The sequence below is a fragment of the Corvus brachyrhynchos genome, unplaced genomic scaffold (assembly GCF_000691975.1).
Source record: "Corvus brachyrhynchos isolate BGI_N302 unplaced genomic scaffold, ASM69197v1 scaffold83, whole genome shotgun sequence".
NCBI lineage: Eukaryota > Metazoa > Chordata > Aves > Passeriformes > Corvidae > Corvus > Corvus brachyrhynchos.
Genome location: NW_008238464.1, coordinates 6,648,584 through 6,668,327, shown reverse-complemented (window position 1 = coordinate 6,668,327; position 19,744 = coordinate 6,648,584). Strand labels below are relative to the sequence as shown.

Genomic DNA, 19,744 nt, shown 5'->3' with positions numbered 1-19,744 from the left:
GGGCTCGGCGCGCTGAGCCGCGTAGCGCCCGGGAACGCTGGTCTGAGCACCTGCGTTGGATGTAGGGACCGCGCTCCGGGAAGAACCTGGAAACACGCCTGGAGCACGAGGCGTGGAGACGCGGGAGCTACTGATGTCATTGCTAGGAAGCAGCATTTTCTATAAGGCATGTAATGCTCCCTTGCTTAATGACTTTCTTCCTGCCATATCTTGAGTAAAATACGAAACGTGTCTGGAATAGAGAGATTTCAGTGCCTTGATGAGAAGGTTTGTTAGGGCAGCAAGGCTGTTTTACGAGGAAGTGTGTCTTGCTTGTTTACTGATAACTACCTTCTTGCTTTTGGTTTCTTGTCTTGAAAGCCACATCACACAACACTTATCAGGTTTCTGAGATGTGGCTTTGGCAGCAAAGGAGACTTGTTCAGCAGCTGGCCAAAATACTTCCCAAATAAAACAGCAGTTGAGAATGCTTATCTGCCATCATTTTTGGGATATGACGGTCTTTGCGACTCCTCTAAGGTCTCTTTGGTAGTAAATATCTTTATCACCATTGACCGTACTTCAGTTTCACTGAGCCCAGAAGATGCCACTCGCAAAGGGCACTGAGCGGTTCGGATATCTAGCCCTTGTGAGCCAGTGTAGTGAGCACAGTGACTTACAGTGCTCCTTGACTTGCTTTTTAGGGTTGGCAGCTGAAGTGTCGTTGAACTGGTGTTATAGTGGGAATTACTTGTATAGTTCATTTGATATAGTTGTGGCTTAAATGAAGATCTGCTTTACAGTTTGCTTTCAAATCAGTTTTTGTGGTTTTTATGTGGTACCATAGTTAATACTTTCTGCCACTGCAGTAGTCTTCCTCTGCTTAATTAGCAGTTATGAGTATCATTCGGTGCATTATCTTTGTCAATTTTTGGCATATCAAATGTGTCAGGTTTCTGCAGCTGAGGCAACAGAATAGTTTATTTTACTAGAGAGTAACTATTTACTGGTAGTCGGGACTTTGTACCAGTGTCTAGTAGCTTAGTAGCGGGGTGTTTCTGCATAACTTTATACTGCAATCTTGGGGGAAGATTTTGTGGTGCCAATAGAGACCCCCTCCTTGCCAGAGTGTGGGGTTTGGGTTGTAAGGTGAGGGGAGAAGAATAAGAGATAATGATAGTATATGAGCTGAAGTCTTCAGATATTTTAGCTCATTTGCAGCCTTTTAGTCATCTGAGTGAACACTGATTAGGATAAAGTAATGGTCACAGGAGAGTGAAAGATTAGCATGGGTGGGGCAGATGTGAAAATTTGTTTGGTGATGCCTTGACTTTGGGACAGTAGATTTTTTTTTTTACCTCTCCCAGTCTCACGCACTGTTTCAGTTTTCAGATAGAGCAAGCAAGCACTAAGCTGAATGTTTCATGTGTCAGCATTGAGCATTTTGCAATTAATTTCCTCATTAATATCAAACATACATATGGAAATAAGAAAACAGGTAGTATAGTGGTAAATGTAAGGAGAGGGGGCTGTGGGAAATGGAAGCACCTCCCCTAAACTTAGCTGCTGCTTTTTGAAATACTGATTAAGATGGTGCTTGTCTGTTGTTGAGCACGATGAGTCAGTTGGGTTGTGTGCCAAACCCAACAGAGCTGCTCGTGCTCTCTGAGATCTAGAGCACCCATAGATTTTTTCATTACTGAAACTCAGACACATCAGAGAACACTTTCCTGAAAATTTAAGATTAGAATCAGACACAGATTCAGTGCAGTAAGTAATTAAGTATTTGAGATTTAGGGAAGGAAAAATTCGTTTTTCAAGGCAGTGTGATGCCTTTTTAGAGGCATTGACACATAATCCACGTGTTTCTATTGCACAACTCTAGTCCAAAGAGGAATTCCAAACCTTGCTACCGATGTAAGATACGTGAGAGAAACTTGATAATGAATTCCAGCCAGTGAGCAATTTGGTGCTGAATTGTTTTTCTGAGGTTTGGCATTATCGGGTGTTTGGAACTAAGACCAGTGTAACTTGGTTTTCACAAAAACGAACTACTTTAATGTTGAACAACTTTGAAACACTGTTTTGTCAAATGCTGCCCTTGACATAGTGTTTGCTTGATTGCTGCTAGAAGTGTGTTGACACAGTCTCTAAGGATCTGAATTAGTGTGTCAGTCATCATGTGATAGGTTACTTGGCTGTGACTTCAGCTTTTCTGACTTGTGAAGTAACTTCTTACTTGCTGAGAACTCTGCAGGTTCCCTGACACGCCACTTTTGAGATGTGTTTCCAAGGTTTCTGGTCAGGCTGACTGAAGAGTTTAATTTTTTGTGTAACCTGCTTCTAGATTTTTCTGTGGCAATTAGAATGTTTTCTAATCAGTAGCAGACAACAAAGTGAAGAATTGCCTCTAAGTACAGAGGAACCTGACTCAAAAGATTGATACTCTATTGCAACATTAACTGCTGTTGTTATCTCTGATAAGCCTTTGTAGGTCTCCAAGATAAAAGCTTATTTCTAGCAAAAGGCACACCTTACCTTTGCTTGTTGCAACTTCAACAGTTTGTCTTTGCTTTCAAAGTCAGCCATGATTATTTGGAAGTTCCTTGAGAAAGCTTGGTGCTGAAATGGATTTCTTGGTATGTGTTCTCTTAAGCTTGGCAGAAGACGCTTTTGGGCATGTGAGTGGGGGTAATTACAACAGTTACTTGAACACTCCCATACATTATCTTGATTCTATATTACATACTTTTAAATGTACCTTACGTTTTGGTAAATCAGGATTCCATGGTTTTTGGGCATCTGACTTCAGGAAGGATTGGCATCCCTTCCAGTCTTAGTATAACAGTTTCTTAACCTTCTCTGTCCCTTGACAGCACCACTGGCTATCAGTACTACTTTTTCTACTGTTAATTCCAGGTGTGAGGGTCTTAGGAGCACCTTGGCCTTAAGAGTACAGAGTTTTAAATGTGCTTCAGCTCTGTACAGTGGGTACTTGGTCCTTCTCCAGTGTTCAGCCTTGAGCACAGAGGTTCACAGTTAATACACTTGGTTTTCTTGTATTAAACTTCTGATGGCATCTGTTTTCTTAACAAGAATTCATTCCATACGATATGCAAACACCTGTATGTCTTTACTTTCCTTGGCAGGGTTAAGATCTACTCTGTAGGACTGGGAGAGTGGTTTTACTCAGGCGGTTAGTTTATTACCTTATTTCCAGTATCCTCTCCTCTGGGGAAGCTTTCTCTTTAAATTGTCACACAGTGCTCCTTTCTTCAAAACATTGTTTGGGTCTCGCAGCTGCCTTGAAGAATGTGTGTTAGTTGTGTGGTGTGATACAGCAGCACTAACCAGAGCAAGTACAAAATGGACTTGTGTGAATGCTGAAAAGGGTCTGGCCAGGGGAGTTTAGCTCTCCCAGTGCACTCATGTAATCATTTGCTGTAGAGCTATCCCAAGACTTCCTTCCTCTAGATAGGAAGCCATAAAGAAGTTTCATGTGACTAAACTTGATGCAATTGTGCAATTCTCTGGTCAGTTGCAAGTGTATGGCTACTAGATAGCCCTTCCTTTAAATGGTTTTGTACTTGTATAAATTTGTTTATAAAGACAGAAATTATTCATCTGCAAACTTGAAGTGAGAAACAAAGTGTTTGCTGCCTTAATGGAAGTCAACAATATCAAAACCATAATCTGAGATTGCATGAATTTGTCTCTTGGTTGGCAAGGATGCATATTCTGGGCTGGATCGGGAACTCGATGTAATCAGGTGCTGCACCTGCACAATTGCAGCTGGTTCTCTTATGCCCTGAAGTACTCTCATGCATTGAATTAAGCTCTGTTCTCCCTTTCCCCCACCACTGTGCACTCGAGTCCAGCCTTGTCTTCTCCTGCCAGCTTTCCAGGTAGCCAGCATTCAGTCTTGCATGTCCATTGGTGAAAGGTAAGTATAACTCATAATTTTATGGAGACCATCTCACCCCTTGCAAAGTGTTTCATATATCAAGCCTGTCAAGAGATTTTCCTGCTTTCAGTTGTTCCTGTCTTTTTCTTTCTGTATTATCCCAAGGCAGTATAGATTTTGAATCCTAAGGAAGTGATCTTGACTCGGTCTTCTGATAAAGGACTTGCACCAGCTGTCCCTCTGGGAGTGGTGCGTACATTAGAAGACAGAGCATTAGAGGAGAGCATAACTCTTCTGGGATTTTTCCATTCTCTGGCATAGATTTAGGAGTCTAAAGTGGTGACTAAGGTTACCACTGTTCACAAAATGGCACTGAGATGACAGGATCATTCTGAACCATCAGAATGAGTAAATTACTGGGCAGTTTGGTTCACATATACAATAGAAAATAAACCTTCTTTAGATAATAACCTGCATTTCTTATCTGCTTGGATTAATGCCCCACAGATAGCAGTCTTCACTGTGTTTGCCATCAGAACACCTGGGCAAAGGTGCAGGGCAACACATAAGTACTGCAACTTAGGTACAGAATGATTATATAGGGCTGGCATCCCTTACCCCCGGAGTGCTGCTGCGCAGTAATTCCAGGGTGGGCTGGAGCTGAGGAGAGTCTGTGAGTGTGACCAGGCCATGGGATACTCTGAAGCCCGTCAGAGCATGTCCCAGGAGCCAGCAGCTGCGCTGTGCTGCAGCCATGCTTTTCCTCCCAAGCACCGTAGGCAGTTGATATAACTGCAAACAGTCCCTCCCATTTGTATCTGTATGGCTTAAAGTATTGATGATATGGAATATGTGCCCAGGTGGGTTTGGATGGCTTGCTGCCCTTTATTCCAAGAGGGAGGAAGAAAAATGCTAAAGAAGTTTTTACTTACACAGGAAACATGACTACAGTAATAAACCCCAGATTATACAGAAATAGCTTTTGTGTTTTGTTATTGTCAATGTTCCATGTTTCTAATAAATATTGGAGGCAAAGTAAATTATTAACTCTAGTAACTGAAGTCCTCTTTGCAAGCAGATGGTGTACACAATTGCCATTAAATATGCTTGGTTTTCTAGCACACAACAACCATTCATCTCTCTCCCTTAGTAGGTTTCCATTATATGGGACAGTAAATCAACGGTAGCTGTGTTTGACTAACAGGATTTCAGTTATAAGAAGGTTGAAACCTGAAAGCATGTGCTAGATTGTTTTGTTAGCTTTGTACCTTTCAGCTTAAAACAAACAACTTTGTGAGGTGGATTTCTTTAAGATAAATTGTTATACAGTCAGGGAAGTATTTGTTTTGTTTGACTTACTTATTTTATCTCAGAGTATTAATATACTTGGAGGTTTTTTGAGGTAAGTATGTTAGATAAAGAAGGATGCTGGATTTAATTCAAGCAACATCTCTAGTTGTTGCTTTAACAGTTACCTTAAGTGTTTTCTTGCATGAGACTGTAATTGCAGAAATGAGGTATAAAGGGAGAGATTGTCTTACAATTTTCAATTGAAAAGATGCAGCTAGAATAAATATATAAGCAGCCTTTTTTTTGAACTTACTGAAATACAAAGGAAGCATCTGAACCAAGTGAAATTTCTTTGATGTTAGTAAATTTTTGATAATTTCTTTGCTAGGTATCCATAATGTGGTGTTTCCAGCCAAGTGAATAAGGAACCCAATGAAACTTACTTTTTGCTATTGAGAAGTTTTGGACCACTGCATTTAAATCTGAAGTACTGCACTTGCTGTGCCACAAGTAGTTGTCAATATAGGGCTGCTCTGCAGTTTATTAAGAGGAACACTTAAAGCCTAAAGTTAAGAATCAGAGGGTTGTATCAGTTTTTGTGTTAATTAGCAAAGAATGATATTGTTATGAGATGTACAAACAATATTCTCAACTTGTAGGTATGCCCTGATAGAATTAAGCAATACATTATGTAACTTCATTAGAAATATTCCCGGGATAGATTGATTCAACATCAGTTTGCTTTTCTGTAGTCTTGACATTTTGACTGTAGGCTCGTAGTGATTGTGGGCTGGTGATGATTCATGCATTAATCACTGCTTGACACTGGAACTGCCTTCACAAAACTCAACAGCTGCTTTCCTGCGAGACCCAGCGAGCTGTTCCTCTGCCTTAAACTGGCTGGAGCAGAGAATAGGCAGGACCTTCTTTCCTTCAGTGTCTTGATTTGTTCTTCAGTGGTTTTTTTCTAATTTTTCTTTGCTCCTATGTCCTATACATTTCACTTGGTTTCATCTGCATTCCTTCAAGACCTTGGGAGCAGATGATGCTGCAGCAGATTTTTCTCTGATCACCATCCCTGTAAGTATTGCCTTACTTGCAGTGAAACAGTTCTCACCACTCCATCGAGGACAGCTCAGGGTCTCATGCTGGTTGCATCTGTCTCATCACTGACACTGCAAATCCAGCAGCTGCTGAATATTTCTTAAGATGGACTAGGGTTTTATAGCATTTGTTCCACACTAATGAAATCAGGATTCATATAATGATATGAATTTAACCTTACAAAAATCTAGTAGTTATGCAGGTGTTACTATTTAATGTTTATTCATGCCCCTCATTCCGTATTACTTAAACTTGCTGAGGGTGATTTATCAGCTCTTCATTACCAGAATTTGTCTTCCATTTGGTGCTTTCTGGTACCTCTGCATTGTCTGTTGTTCTCTGAATCATCTGTAATGGACAGATCTGTCACGTTTTCATTTAGGTCAGCAACATTTTTCTTAATTGTTTTTCAGTCTTTTCTTTCCCCTGCATTTCTTCTAAAAATTATTTTTCCTTCATTCTTTTACTACCTGTTACTTGATTATTTTTAGCTCTAAAATTGCCAAGACTTTTAATAGCTATCAAACAAGGGAGTCTGCATGCACACTGAAGGTTTTCATTCTAGCACATTCTTTAGTCATAGTGTTAGTTCAAGGAGCAGTGGATTCTTATTCCCTGCCTCTACACTTTTTTTACGCTCTGCTAGAAATCTTGAGGAAAGTGTAAGCAGCTTGCTTTTGAGAAAACTAGTGCTTGCATAAAATGTAAACAAGTTCCAGATGTAAATGCAAATCGAAGGAAACTTTGCAAATTGAAACTTCCATGTGGAAGAACCTGTTTCTGAATTGCTGGACATAAAGGCAAAGGTAGGACAGTTTTGGTTTGAAATAGGTTTTCTACACTATCTGTTTTTAAGCATTTTCTTTCTTCTGTCTATCTCTGATCTCAGGTCTAGACTCTTCAAAAACTGGGTAAAGTTGAATGAATTCCAGTTTAAGCTCTGCCCTCTTTGGTGAGGGGGGAGGATGTGTTGTTGCTAAGGGGAAGGCAACAAGGGAAAATGCTTGCTGGGTGCCAGAGAAATAGTTTCCAATGTGTTCCTGTGACTGATGTGCTTTCTACTGAAGTCCAGCTGACAAAAGTCCAAATTTTCCTAATAATTGTCTTAATACAATTGTACACACCATAGTTCTACAGTGGAAAGTTTTAAAATTAGGATTTGTTTCTTAAAAACTTCTTGAGGAGGGAAGCTAGCTAATGGATAATACCTCATCTGGATCTCTTTGCTATTATCAACAGTTGAATGGATTAGCATGTGTGACTCGTTAAGGCTTATTTGCTTGTGATAATGGTTTATGTCTTGCAGCTGTTTATCAGGTTTTCTGCAAGACTGAAGTTGTTGCAAATGCCAACTGGTAAAGTGCTAGCATGGAAATAGTGCAGGCTTATTGCTGTGAGGTTCGATTGGGGGTGGTGGTGGTGACAAATTGGGAATCTGAAAAATAAAAGGCTCTAAAATAAAGAACTGGTCAGGTGCAGGAGCACTGTCAGGTATCCCGTGCCACAAATGAAGTTGGAGATAACCAGCTTTCCAGCTGTTTGCAGCTTGCCACAATGTGTCTGTCTCCTGTTTGAAGCTTTGTTGGCAGTGGACCCTGGTGACCCTGGTCCCAGTCCATGCTGCCATCAGAAGGGATGACTGTGTGCTCCCCTTGCTGTGTGTTCTTGCCCTGTTAAGTCGATACTTTGGGCATTTGTACTCAGCATGCTCTGAGCGTTGAGGCTGGAGCAGAACAAGGGGCAGAAAAGTTTTTCTCTGCTTTTCTCAGCAGCTCAGTCTGAGTTTAGCTTAAACCAGTCAGGAAAACATAACCTCAGTGTGTATCAAGATCTTAGCCTCCTCCTCCTCTCAAGTGTGGAGAGCATGGTGACAGTAAAGAGAAGTTCTCCTGGCAAGGGTAGCATGCTCTATCATGCTATTTTTGGCAGTGCCTTCAAAACATCTGCAGTCAATCCAAGCTTTCTAAATGCTGCATTGAGTGCACGTACAGCTGAGTGTCCTGGTACAGCAGGAGCGACGGCTGCATGGTGTGCTGTGGGGGGAAGGTGGAGTGTTGTAGGGCGTGCAGGATCAAATAAGCTAAGTCAGGTCTGGCTGAAGATGGTAAAATTGTTGCTGTATAGGGTGAATGCTGAAGCTGCCTTGAATGCTATGACTGGTGTTTGTTGCATATTTTTCTTATCTCTTAGGACCCAGCAAGTCAACAGTTTTGTTTTGGGTGGCTTTGCATTTTTATAGATGAGGTGTTAAATTTGTCTTCTGTTTGTTAGTGATGTTGAAGGTAGAGACTGTTAATGCCCAAGTTTCCAAACTCAGTTGCTTAGGTTGTACTCCCAAAATACACAGTTGTACATATTTGCCTCTTTGGGATCAAAAATGCAAATTTATGTGACACCAAGTTAACCGCTTTTTATTTTTATCAGGCTTTTTACAGGCTTCCTCTTCATTTGAAGTGAAAGATTCAAGTGGTAAGGTCTGCATAATTGCTGATTTGACAGTAGCCTTCTCAGTGGAATACAAAAACAATGGGCAAAAACAGGTAAGGGCAGTGAGTATCTTACTGCTTGTCACTTATTAGCATTTTTAGCATTTATAAAATGTGTGGTATTTCTGCACATGTGCAGTATTTAAACTTTCAGTGAGTATTTTTATGCATGATAAACTGCTTCAACAAAGATTTTTACCCTCCCAATCATGTCGCATCAGCTTTTCTTTATTACGGATGCTTCTTCTAATTAAACGGCAAGGTTAAGGCTGCCTGAAACAATCACAAACAAAACATTTGAAATTACTTTTGTGCCTGAAATTCCACACCAGTCCTATTGATGACTAAAATGGTTTTCACTGGAACTGTAAAGGCAAAAATACTACGAATTCTCTTTTGGTAACTTGGTCACACTCACATGGACTAAATCTGAACTGAAATGGCTGTTGGCATGTAACTTTTAAACTTTTTAAACTCCGGAAGTCTGTGACCTTCCTACTTAGCAAATCTCTAGATTTCAATGTATCTACAGACTAGTGCAGTGCTTACAGACTGTTCCATATTAACAGCAAAAGCTTGTTAATGGAAAATTAAGAATTTGGTTTAACAAGTAGGTTTTCTGATTTTTTTGTATCTTCACTACTGAATAGGAATTGTGGATTATTTATAATCTTATTGCAGTTTTGGGTTGTTGAAGTAGATTTTTTTTTTTCCTAGCCATCAGTGTAATACAAGGTTAAAAAAATCCTACTACTTTGCCAGTGGTTCACTTGCTATGTGTGATTTGAGCTGAGCCTTATATTGTATAATCCACGTTTTCAATGGTGATGCTGGCGCTCAGAACTGACATCTTTCATAACATGCTTTTGTCTGTTTCTTCTTGTAAACAGTAAGCTCAAAACTTCCAAGTAAATGTTGTATTGGTCTTCAGATACCACATTTCTTCACAATGTGTAATAAATTCCAAGTATTACAGTCAAGCTATGTAAGGATGTACCATTCACTTTTGTTCTTGCTCAGCTGTACTACAAGAAGCAAAGCTTAAATTCTCCCATTTTCACATGTCCAGAGTTTGCAAGATTTGATTCTTGTAGTACAGAAGTACCTGCAAATTCATATTGCTAGTTTAGGAGGAAAAAAAGCCTAAGAGGTGCTGTGAGTATGTACTGTTTTGTACTCCACTTTCAGAGAGCAAGATTCTTAAATTTGAATGCCAGTAACATGCTGCTTGCTATATACTGGTATATAAGTAGACATCTTATAGTACATATTAATGTCTGCTATATGTTTGTAACAGTTTCATAGGATATTTAAAAAGCTCTTAGGAAAAGCTTACATATGTTTTCTTTTCTACCCCGCAGTTTGTACACTTTTTTCTTCCACAAAATGCTTCAGTAGACTCACAGAGCTCATGTGGTAAAGATAACGCATCTCATCCAGTTTTGATACTGGATTTTGGAGCAGGACATTCGTTAAGCCTGAATTTCTCAGAATCTGCAGACAAGTACCAAGTTGAAGAGTTAGTTTTCCACTACAATCTGTCAGATGCAACTTTATTCCCAAATTCAACTGCAGGTAAAATGAAAACTTCCTGTTGTTGTTGTGTAACCCTTCCAGATGTAATACTGAGTCATTTCTTTAAATACTGGTACGTACTAATGCAATGTATCTTTTTACAGGAGTTGTGAAGACTGTATCACATAAAAGTATTATTCAGGCACATAGGGGCACAAAATACAGATGCACCAACTCCAAGCACATCAATATGAAGGCTGTGAATGTTACTTTCAGCAATGTCACTTTGGAAGCCTATCTCACAAATGGCACTTTCAGTGTGAACAGTAAGTATCTTGTAACAGAAAATGTACTTGATGAGATAATATTTCCAATAACAGGTTATTTCTTTTTAAGTCCTGACTAATCATATTAAAGCAGGTACAAACCGGATCTGAAGCTCTGATAACAGCATCTTTTGAAATGAATGGACTTGCATCAGGTTTTCTCTGTAGGTTGTTGGAATCCGTGATTAGGAGATAGTGCCCTGGGTTCCCATGGGTATTGTACTGGGCTGTTCATGAGTGTGCGTGTTAAACACATGCTGCAGTAGGTTGAGTGGTCACATGGCCAAAATCCTAGTTTAAGAAGTATCTGGTAACTTCCAAGCATTATGGCCTCTACCGAAATAATTTGATCTAGTTACTGTGTGCTCTGGAGAAAATTAGTGAAATAATGGCAGACAGTAGAGAACTGATCTTTAGGGAGCAGAAATGTACATCTTCCTACAGGAGATTTTATGTCAGCTGTAACAGTCAGGTTTTTCTCTTTCAGGCACGATCACGAAGTGATACTTTTATCCTGATTGCTTGTACTGAAAAACAGTGTGGAATTTTACTTCAAATTATTAAAGGCCAATTACTTCATGATGTGTTCATGTCCTTTGCTTTTGTGGCAGCACTCCACAAACACAAGAGAGCTGTATAAGCTGATCACCCATAATATCTTAAGGAGTGATAAGTCTTTGCCTTACTTTTAGAGTCTTCATCTTCCCTGGGAAATGTAGAACTTTTCTTTAGCTGTTAATCCCATTTATGCACCTGCTAAGTTGAAACAAATACTAGAAACTAGGGTAGCCCATGCTAGCATGGAATGGATACAATGAACAAGTGCCTTCTACTGGAGTATCTCTACCTTGTCCTGTTTCTGTGAAAAATACCTTGCCTGATGCATGATAATAGAGGCATTGACTTCTTTTATGGCTGCTTCACATGACTGGCTCAGATTTGTGCGTATCATTCCCTTGGTCAAACTCTTCCATTCAGTGAACTAGTTTGCAGTAAAGATGTGGACCTACATTAATGCTTAAAAAAACCCACACCAAACCCAGATTTCTATTACTGCAATCTTCAGAACTCTCTTTTTTTAAAATTATGAAACTTTGATCTGGTTGTTTTACCAGGTAAGTATGATAAGTGATCATTTATCAGCAGGCTCAAACATAAGACATGATTACTGGGAAAAGCTGATTTTTAACTTCTACAAAACTTCAATAAAATCTCCCTATGTAATACTTTTCTTTAAGACCTTAAGATCTGCTCTTATATAGTCCTCTAGTTAAAAAAAGTCAGTATTGCATTATTTCTGGAGAGTGTTTCTTGTGGAATGCAAATTTGTCAGCATTTGCTTTATTTTCTATTCCTATGCTTCCTTCTCTTTTTTAGATAAACATAAATGCTTTAAACTTGCCACAGTCATATTCTCTACATTGCTTTTTTCCATCCTGTAATATCACTGATTTGATGAAACTACTGATTCTTAGAAAAAAGATGTGAAGTTCTGTGATTGTGATCTGACACTAGTCTGAGTTCAGGGATGGAGGGGGATGTTATTTTGTGGTTTTGTTACTTCCACATTCCTGTTATTCATACTGCCATGTGCGGTTTTTTCTTTAAATTATTATCTTCCCTAAGTTTTTATAACAGTGTTGGATTTGACTTTTCCATTCCTAGTGCACAATGAGTTAGCTCTTTGGGGTTTTTTTTCAATCCTTTTTTTTAATACTTTTTCTTAGTCTTCTTGACCTGAAAATAATATTGTGCCCTCCAGATCTGTTCTTTCCCTCCATTCTCATTGGCTTGAGCCTTCCCCTGTCCCTTAGGCAGCTAGTTATTGATAATCTTTAGATCTGCAATTTTCCCTTAATATTTTCTTTCTCTGCAAATCTTTAGTGAAAGGATATTTCTGCTGGTGATCTGTACAAGGCTCACTGAAGGGAAGAAGAGTCAATATTCAGTGCATCTCCATAACTAGAAACAGTGACTTCTGTCAGTGTACTAGAAGTTAGTGACTGAGGGGATGGTAGTGCTTATCTGGAGCTCTAAAAGGGAGGCTTTGATTTTCTCTCTGTTGGTAGTTTTGCCAGCTGCGTTCCTGTAACTGTTGAGAAAAGATGAAAGAATCTGTTTCATCTTCTGATCTGTCCTGAAGAGCTGCTAGAAACTGCTCTAAATCAGTTCAGTAAAAATAATGTATCAAAACTCCATCTAGGCTAAACTTCCACTTGATGTGATTTGGTTGTTTCTATCTCTGCCAACTTAAATAAGAACCTCTATGTGTTGAGGTCTTGCAGATAGAGGGTAATTCTCCACTGAAGTACCCAGAAGGTTGCTTTTTGGTTTGTTAGGAAATGATTGCATTTTGGGATCAGACCAGTATCTGTCTACAAAATACAGGATCATTCCTCCTTCATCCGCCTTCATTCTGCTCTTTGACTTTCCAGCAGTGGAGTAGAAATAGGAAAGCAAGCTATGTTAGAGTGTGTGTGACTTCAGATGGTGTGATTAGAGTTCCTCTTTCTGAGCTGTAATTGAAAGTCAAGCTGCTGTTTAAGGCTATTTATTAGGTGTCTGGTATCTGCAAGATACGTACGCATTAAATTTTAGAAGTAGGCCCTTTGAGTCAGAGTTGATTGTTGCTGCAGTTGTTGTTGTCCTTAAAAAGTTGCAAGTTGTTATCCCTGGCATGTGGAGATGACCTTGGCTTGGAACATGGAAGCCTCTACTTTAGTAATGTCTTTGTTATGACCTTTGGTTTTGGCTTAGATGTTCAATGCAGGAATCTTCTTGGCTCCCAGATCAAGTTAAGATCTTGCTGCCACATGTTTCCAACTGCTCTGGCAAATAAATCAGAGTCACTGTTCCCTTGGAAGTTGCTGCTGGACCGGATGAAAAGAGAAGGTGAACTTCCACACCTTCACAGCCTTGTTGACCCCATGGAGGGTGGCTCCTTGTGCAGGACTGAAGGGAGGATGGATGTGAGAGGATCCAGCAGAAAACTTGCCATCAGAAGCAGTGTTTTAGAATCCCCTTGTTAAGGAGAGAAGAGCCACAGCAATATTTTAAGGCTGTGTGGGTATTGCCAGAATAATGAGATTGAGGGGAAGGAGAACACATCTCCTGGGATCACACATCCTACTTTTAACAGTAGACAGGAGAACTGTTCCTCTGCTTTTCCTTGAGTGATAGGGATCCCAGCCTGGCCGTGAACAGACAGCAGGAGCGCTGGCTCTGTCAGATTTATCCTGACCCAAGAGCAAAGCAGAATGACAGATGAGAATGAAAGTGGATGTGGTCACCATGAACTTCAGTAAATTACCAGCAGAGTTGTCGTTTTCACATGCCAGGCTTTAAAAGGGTGTCAAACTTTGCAAAAAGAATTTAGGTAATACTTTAGCATTGTGTTTCTGAGCTTTTATTATCTTTTATTAGGAAAAAAGCTACTTGAAATTGTGTCTTCCTTTCCCTTGAGGATTGAAAAGGTAGATCATCCCACAGCTTCATTTTGTTTGGTAATGACTGTTTTCCCTTTCTCTGCAGCGACGGAATGTGCTGAAGATATGGTCTCTACTACTACTATTGTGCCTACAACTCCTAAGCAGACTACTAGCCAGGTTCCAACAACTGGCCCAGCACCAACCTCATCACCCCCAAATCCTGCAGTTGGTAAATACAATGTGACTGGTCCAAATGGAACCTGTGTACTTGCTTACATGGGCTTACAGCTTAATATCACCTATCCAAAAAAAGATGAAAAGGTACATTTTGATTTTTGTTTCTTCAAAGCCTTCAAATTTCTTCTTTGGGGAACACTTGGTAAATTATTATAAACTAAACTTTTTCTTTAAAAAGCCCAGGTATTTATGTTCATCCATCATTTTCCTCTATTTGAATTGCTTAACTTGGTCTAGACTAGTGACATTTCAAACACTTCTACTGAAAGTGCTTCTTAAGGATTTTTCCACTCACTAAAAGCAGTATTAAACTGTTTTATTAAACTGTTGAATCCAGGAAGTGTATATGGTCATTTAAGAGAAGTAGTAACAATTATCAAGATATGAGATCGGGAATCCTGTTACCAAAGTTGCAAGTGAAACAAGATTTTTAAACTGTTCAATAAAATACAGAAATTTGGCCTGAGGCATAGAAATAGTAAATGACTAGTAGAAGGGAAAATTACTCCTGTAAAACTATAGTTTACAGTTTACTACTGTAAAACTGTACTCTGAAACAAGCTTGTGACTTAATTACCTTCCAGCCAGCACTGAAGATGTTTGGGTTTGACTTTGATGCTTAAAAGCTACTTAACAGCTGATTTTAATAGTAAAAAAAAAAGAATAAACCATGGTTTATGTAAGATCCAGCCCTAGCACAGGTTCTTTCCCTCCACTATTGGGCAGAGCCCAGCTTGCCAGCGCTGTGGACAAACCCAAAGTCCCAAAGGGACTGTTGAAGATCCCCAATAGGAAACAATAGTATTGCAAAAGAAACTACTGCATTTATTTATGATGTTGATGATGACTGAGAGGTAAAATCATGCGCACTTATAGCTGATCTGTGGCTGTAGTGTCTTGTTATGATGATAGCTGTGTTTTAGCCACCTTAATTGTGTGAAATTCCATGATGCTGGTGTTCTGGTTCTGGTGGAACAACTGATTTCTAGTGTAATGACAGGTGAGGAAGTGGCAAGTAGGTTTTCCAAAGTCACATGAGGATCAGCTAAGAGTAACTGTGAAAGGTTTCTATTTAATTGTTTGGCAAGTGCATTTAACCCACAGCCTTCTGCAGATGCAAGACCGTATAAAATCATGAACCATGGGCACAACTAAAGCATTTTGAACTGAAATGACATGCAAGATGATTGTGCTGACAGGTGGTTCCCTTAATTGCTTCTACCTTACGTCAAAGCAGTATTTTATAGCATAAAAAATGCCCTCTGTGTAGTGTGGTGGTGGTTCTTGATATTTTTCCTTATGCTGCAAGGACCAAAGCAGTTTGTGTGGAGAAAGCAGTGGGTTCTTGGCTGCAGCCAGCCAGGGCTGCAGAAAGCTTTGTTAGATGTGCCCTTAGTTGTCTCGCAGCCTGGTAATTCAGGTGCAGCCTGCATGGGTCTGTAATGTGCACACGTATCTGCCCTGGTGTCTGTGACATAGGGCAAACACAACACTGCAGGCATGTGGCACAAGCCAGCTACACCTCGACTGAGTGTCAGGTGATGTGTTAAGTCTCTTCAAGTGTCATAATTGATCCTCTTCTCTGACAGATGGGTTTGTATTTGCTGAATCTCATACCACGGAATACAACTTCTTCTGGGACATGCAACAATACATCTGCCTTGCTGAATCTGACTTTTGAGAAAACGAGGGTTATCTTCCAGTTTGCATTGGTAAGAGTCTCTGCACCAAGCATGTAGGGCCTGCAGGACTTTCCATGTGGGAAAACTAACTGGGGCAAGTGCAAGAGGGAAAAAGACACAGCTACAGGAAGGGGAGTAACTAATTCCTTTGGTTTTAATACTGGGCATTAGTGGGTTTTATGCTTGGTAACCACTGTGAGAAAAGAATGTTTATGTATATACGCACACCTACATGTGTACACAGAAAAGTATTTTGTTTGGAATGGGAACTTCCTTGAAGATTGTGTTGCTTACTCATCAGTGCTTCTTGTTGAAACTGGGAAGAGCCTGTGACAAGTGGGCATCTCATCTAATTTTAAGCCTGGAGCTAGATTTAAGTCCTCATTAATATTCTGTGTACAGCCCAAAGGCCAAGTGTGCTTGTTTTCTGGTCTCCTGTGATGGTTGGGAATCCTGTTTCCCACAGCCCTGCCCCAGGTGTTGTATTGGAGCTGCATACCTTTGAGGACTGAGTCCGCTGTGTTTGTCAGAGCTTCATGCTCCTTTTAATGCTGATCACCTTGAGCTGTTGCTGTTAAATGACTCTCTGCAGCTCTGGGGGGGGGTACCAAGATCACTGCATGTAGGCTGCTTACGGAATGGGTGGGACTATGCCTGCAGTGTGGAAGTCAAGTCAACAGTTTGGGGGTGACAAGGCCCCCTTTCTCTGCCTCTGTGCCCTCCCACAAAATAAACTTCCTTAAGGTGCATACTTTGTGAAGCTTTTCTCTCCTAAAGTCCAACTAAGCACCTCCTCGGGATGCTAATCCCATTTGTGGTCTATGCTTTGAAAACCTTTGTCAAAATGCATGCAGAATGGAACCTGAACAGCTTGTGTTGTACATCATCAGCTTAAATGACAACTACTGATTTGTTGGTTTTTGGTTGTTTTTTTTTTAAAGAATGCAAGTGCTGAAAAATTCTTCCTGCAAGGTGTGAGTGTAAGCACGACTCTGCCTTCTGAAGCAAAAAGTAAGGACTTCTAAGAAATCTATTCTCTGAGATTACTTCTATAGATATTAAGGGTAGCCTGCATTAAATAATGTATGAGAAATGTTGGGGATGAATGTATCAAATTTCAGCTCTATGAGCTTACAGCTCCTGCTCTTCAGGTTCATAGAATAAGACTTTCTCTTACACAGATCCAAAATTTGAAGCATCAAACAACAGCATAAGTGAGCTGAGAGCTTCAGTTGGGAACTCCTACAAGTGCAGTTCCAAGGAGAATCTGCAGGTCACGGACCAAGCCCTTGTCAATGTATTTAATGTTCAGATCCAGGTTTTCAAGATTGATGGAGACAAATTTGGGCCAGGTAAGAGGTTTGCATTTGGCAGCCCCTGTCAAACCCAAGACTTGTGAAGTATACTTTAATATAACATTCTGTAGTCAAATGTCAGCTTGTGGGTGCTCTGCTTAGTCTCTGCATGCCCCACTACAGATGATGTGGGGGCTGATTAAGGTGTCCGAGTTGAGGCTAGTGTGAGAGGTATGTAAAAAGCTTTGAAACAACTTGGAACTTGCTCCTGATGGTCCAGAGAAGAGTGAAGGAAGGTTGCTACCTTGCCCTCCAAACTGTGTGCAGACAGTTGTGTGAAAGGGGCAAACCTGTACCTTGTGACTATGGTGAAAGCAAAATGATTGTGGGAAGAGTCGTGTGGATATTTATGATGGCTCTTGAGGAGGAAACAATCAGTATAACCTCCTTATTGTGTACACACCTGGTACTAGAAAGACTTCATCCTGAATGGTCATAGTTAGTGGACTTGGCTTCCTTTTTCTTGTTGGTAAGCTAGCTGAGCCAATTTTATCTTTGCTGAGAGCAGAATGCTGAAGTTCGGGATGTAGCCATCTGTTGGTGCACTAGTACCTAACATGGATGTTTTTCTCTCTCTTCAGTGGAAGAATGTCAACTGGATGAAAATAACATGCTGATCCCTATAATAGTTGGTGCAGCCCTTGCTGGTCTTGTTCTAATTGTCTTGATTGCTTACCTGATTGGCAGAAAGAGGAGCCATGCTGGATATCAAACAATTTAATTACTTGCACTAAAATCCAGTGTAGATGAAAAGCAATTGCAAGAGGCTGGGGGAAAAAAATTGCCCCACATTTCCCTTGAACCAGTTGATATTGTAAGGTAACATCTTTTCTTGCAAATTGCTTCTTTAAAGTCTGCTTTATTAAATGTGAAATCATCTTGCAGCATTTAACTATGCACAAAAATAACTTCTGAAGATTCTGGTGTTTAATTTTGCTAACTAGTTTTAATATTTACCCACTTAGAAACAAGCTGAAAGTTTTTAAGGGTGCGTTTTTGGAATTAGCATAAGACCATGTCTGCTATGGATTCCAGAGAGGGATGTTGCTAACTGACTCAATTTCAGAACTCTTAACAAAGGGAAAAGGTTCATTATTTGCACCGCTGCCATTGAGCGATGATGTTAAGTATACTGATGATGCATTTAAAAAAATTAAGTAACAACTGACAAAATTGAGATTTAAAATCTGAACTTCACCTTGTCTCTTAGGTGTGTATTTTTTACTAAGCTTTCAACTCAATGCCTGGCACATGCAGGGTGTGAACAACGCAATACTCAAACCTTACAGGAACTCTTTATGATTGGACAACTCCCCTGTTTGATATTTTTGATGCTATGCCAGCTCGTTAGGAGCTGGTACTTTTTTAAATGGGTGTTATTTTTATTTACGTTTTTTTGTAAAGTGATTTCAGTCTATTCTGTTGGAAGGTTCAGAGAGATCCTGTTACTGCACATGTGTACAATATAGATCTCAATCTGCTGATTCTCTTGCTTTAAACTTGGCTTGGGGGTTGTACACTTCAAGGATCAGTTCTTATGTATGCATTGCCTGTAACAATGCTAATAAAGACACTTTTTTTTCTGTATTTCTTCGTATTGCTGATCATTCTTAAAACCATTTGTTGACCATTTATCGAGCGCTGAAGTAATGGTTTGGCTATACTTGGGAAGCTTCAAACAATCCTTAGTGTGGAGTTATGTTAAACAAGTGCGTAGGTTTTTTCTTCGTGGCACAAAAGCAAACCTTAATGTGTGTGTGTGTTGGAATTGCACTCCTGTTTTGCACTTTGTGTTTGGCAACAAGGAAGGCTATGTGTTGGTAACCTGAGACCTGGAGAAGGTACCTCTTCTATTAAACTGCCACTTGCTGAGACATGTCAGTACTCCAGTCTGCCTGGCTAAGCATCACTTTCTGACAGTGCTGCTGAGCTTCTCAGTCTAAGGCCTGTGTAAATGATGTTTCATGTTTGATTTTGAAGTTGGCCTCTTACCACAAAGTAGGAAATGCACATCGGCTGCGGGTTGTGTGCCTTGTAACGTGCTGGAAATGAACCTTGGTGTTTAGTGCTTCCCTGACTCCCTCCTGCAGCAAGGCTTTGGTGTTAACAGTACCAGCTCTGCAGGGCAGGAACTGGGGCACACCAAAACATTGCCCAGAACACTCCTGACCATGAGAACCTAATGCGGGGCAGCAAGGCTGGTGTACTTTGGACCAGTGCCCTGTGACCTTGAATGTACCTGGAAGCTATGAATTTTGCTAGTGGTGAATAGTGTTTCCTAATACCTGCTGACATATTACAAGTATAGTAGTGCTACTGTCCTTGTAATTCAGTACTTGAGGGAAAAGGATAGGATAGCTCAATCACTGTTGAGTAGCAGTCTCTAGTTGTCTAGAAGAGCACTCATCTACTTCCTCTGAAAAAGTTGATTTCCCCCC

General features: G+C 40.2%; 1 protein-coding gene across 1 annotated transcript; it reads left to right on the top strand.

The window, feature by feature from the left end:
• The first annotated feature begins 7,565 nt into the window (after positions 1-7,565).
• On the top strand, positions 7,566-18,893 carry LAMP1 (lysosomal associated membrane protein 1). The gene is made up of 10 exons (XM_017736979.1): positions 7,566-7,632; positions 8,358-8,366; positions 8,702-8,817; positions 10,125-10,338; positions 10,443-10,604; positions 14,136-14,353; positions 15,859-15,981; positions 16,893-16,962; positions 17,133-17,303; positions 17,888-18,893. Exons 1-10 carry the CDS (start codon positions 7,566-7,568, stop codon positions 18,025-18,027), a joined length of 1,290 nt encoding a protein of 429 aa, XP_017592468.1. The 3' UTR covers positions 18,028-18,893.
• Positions 18,894-19,744: the final 851 nt, after the last annotated feature.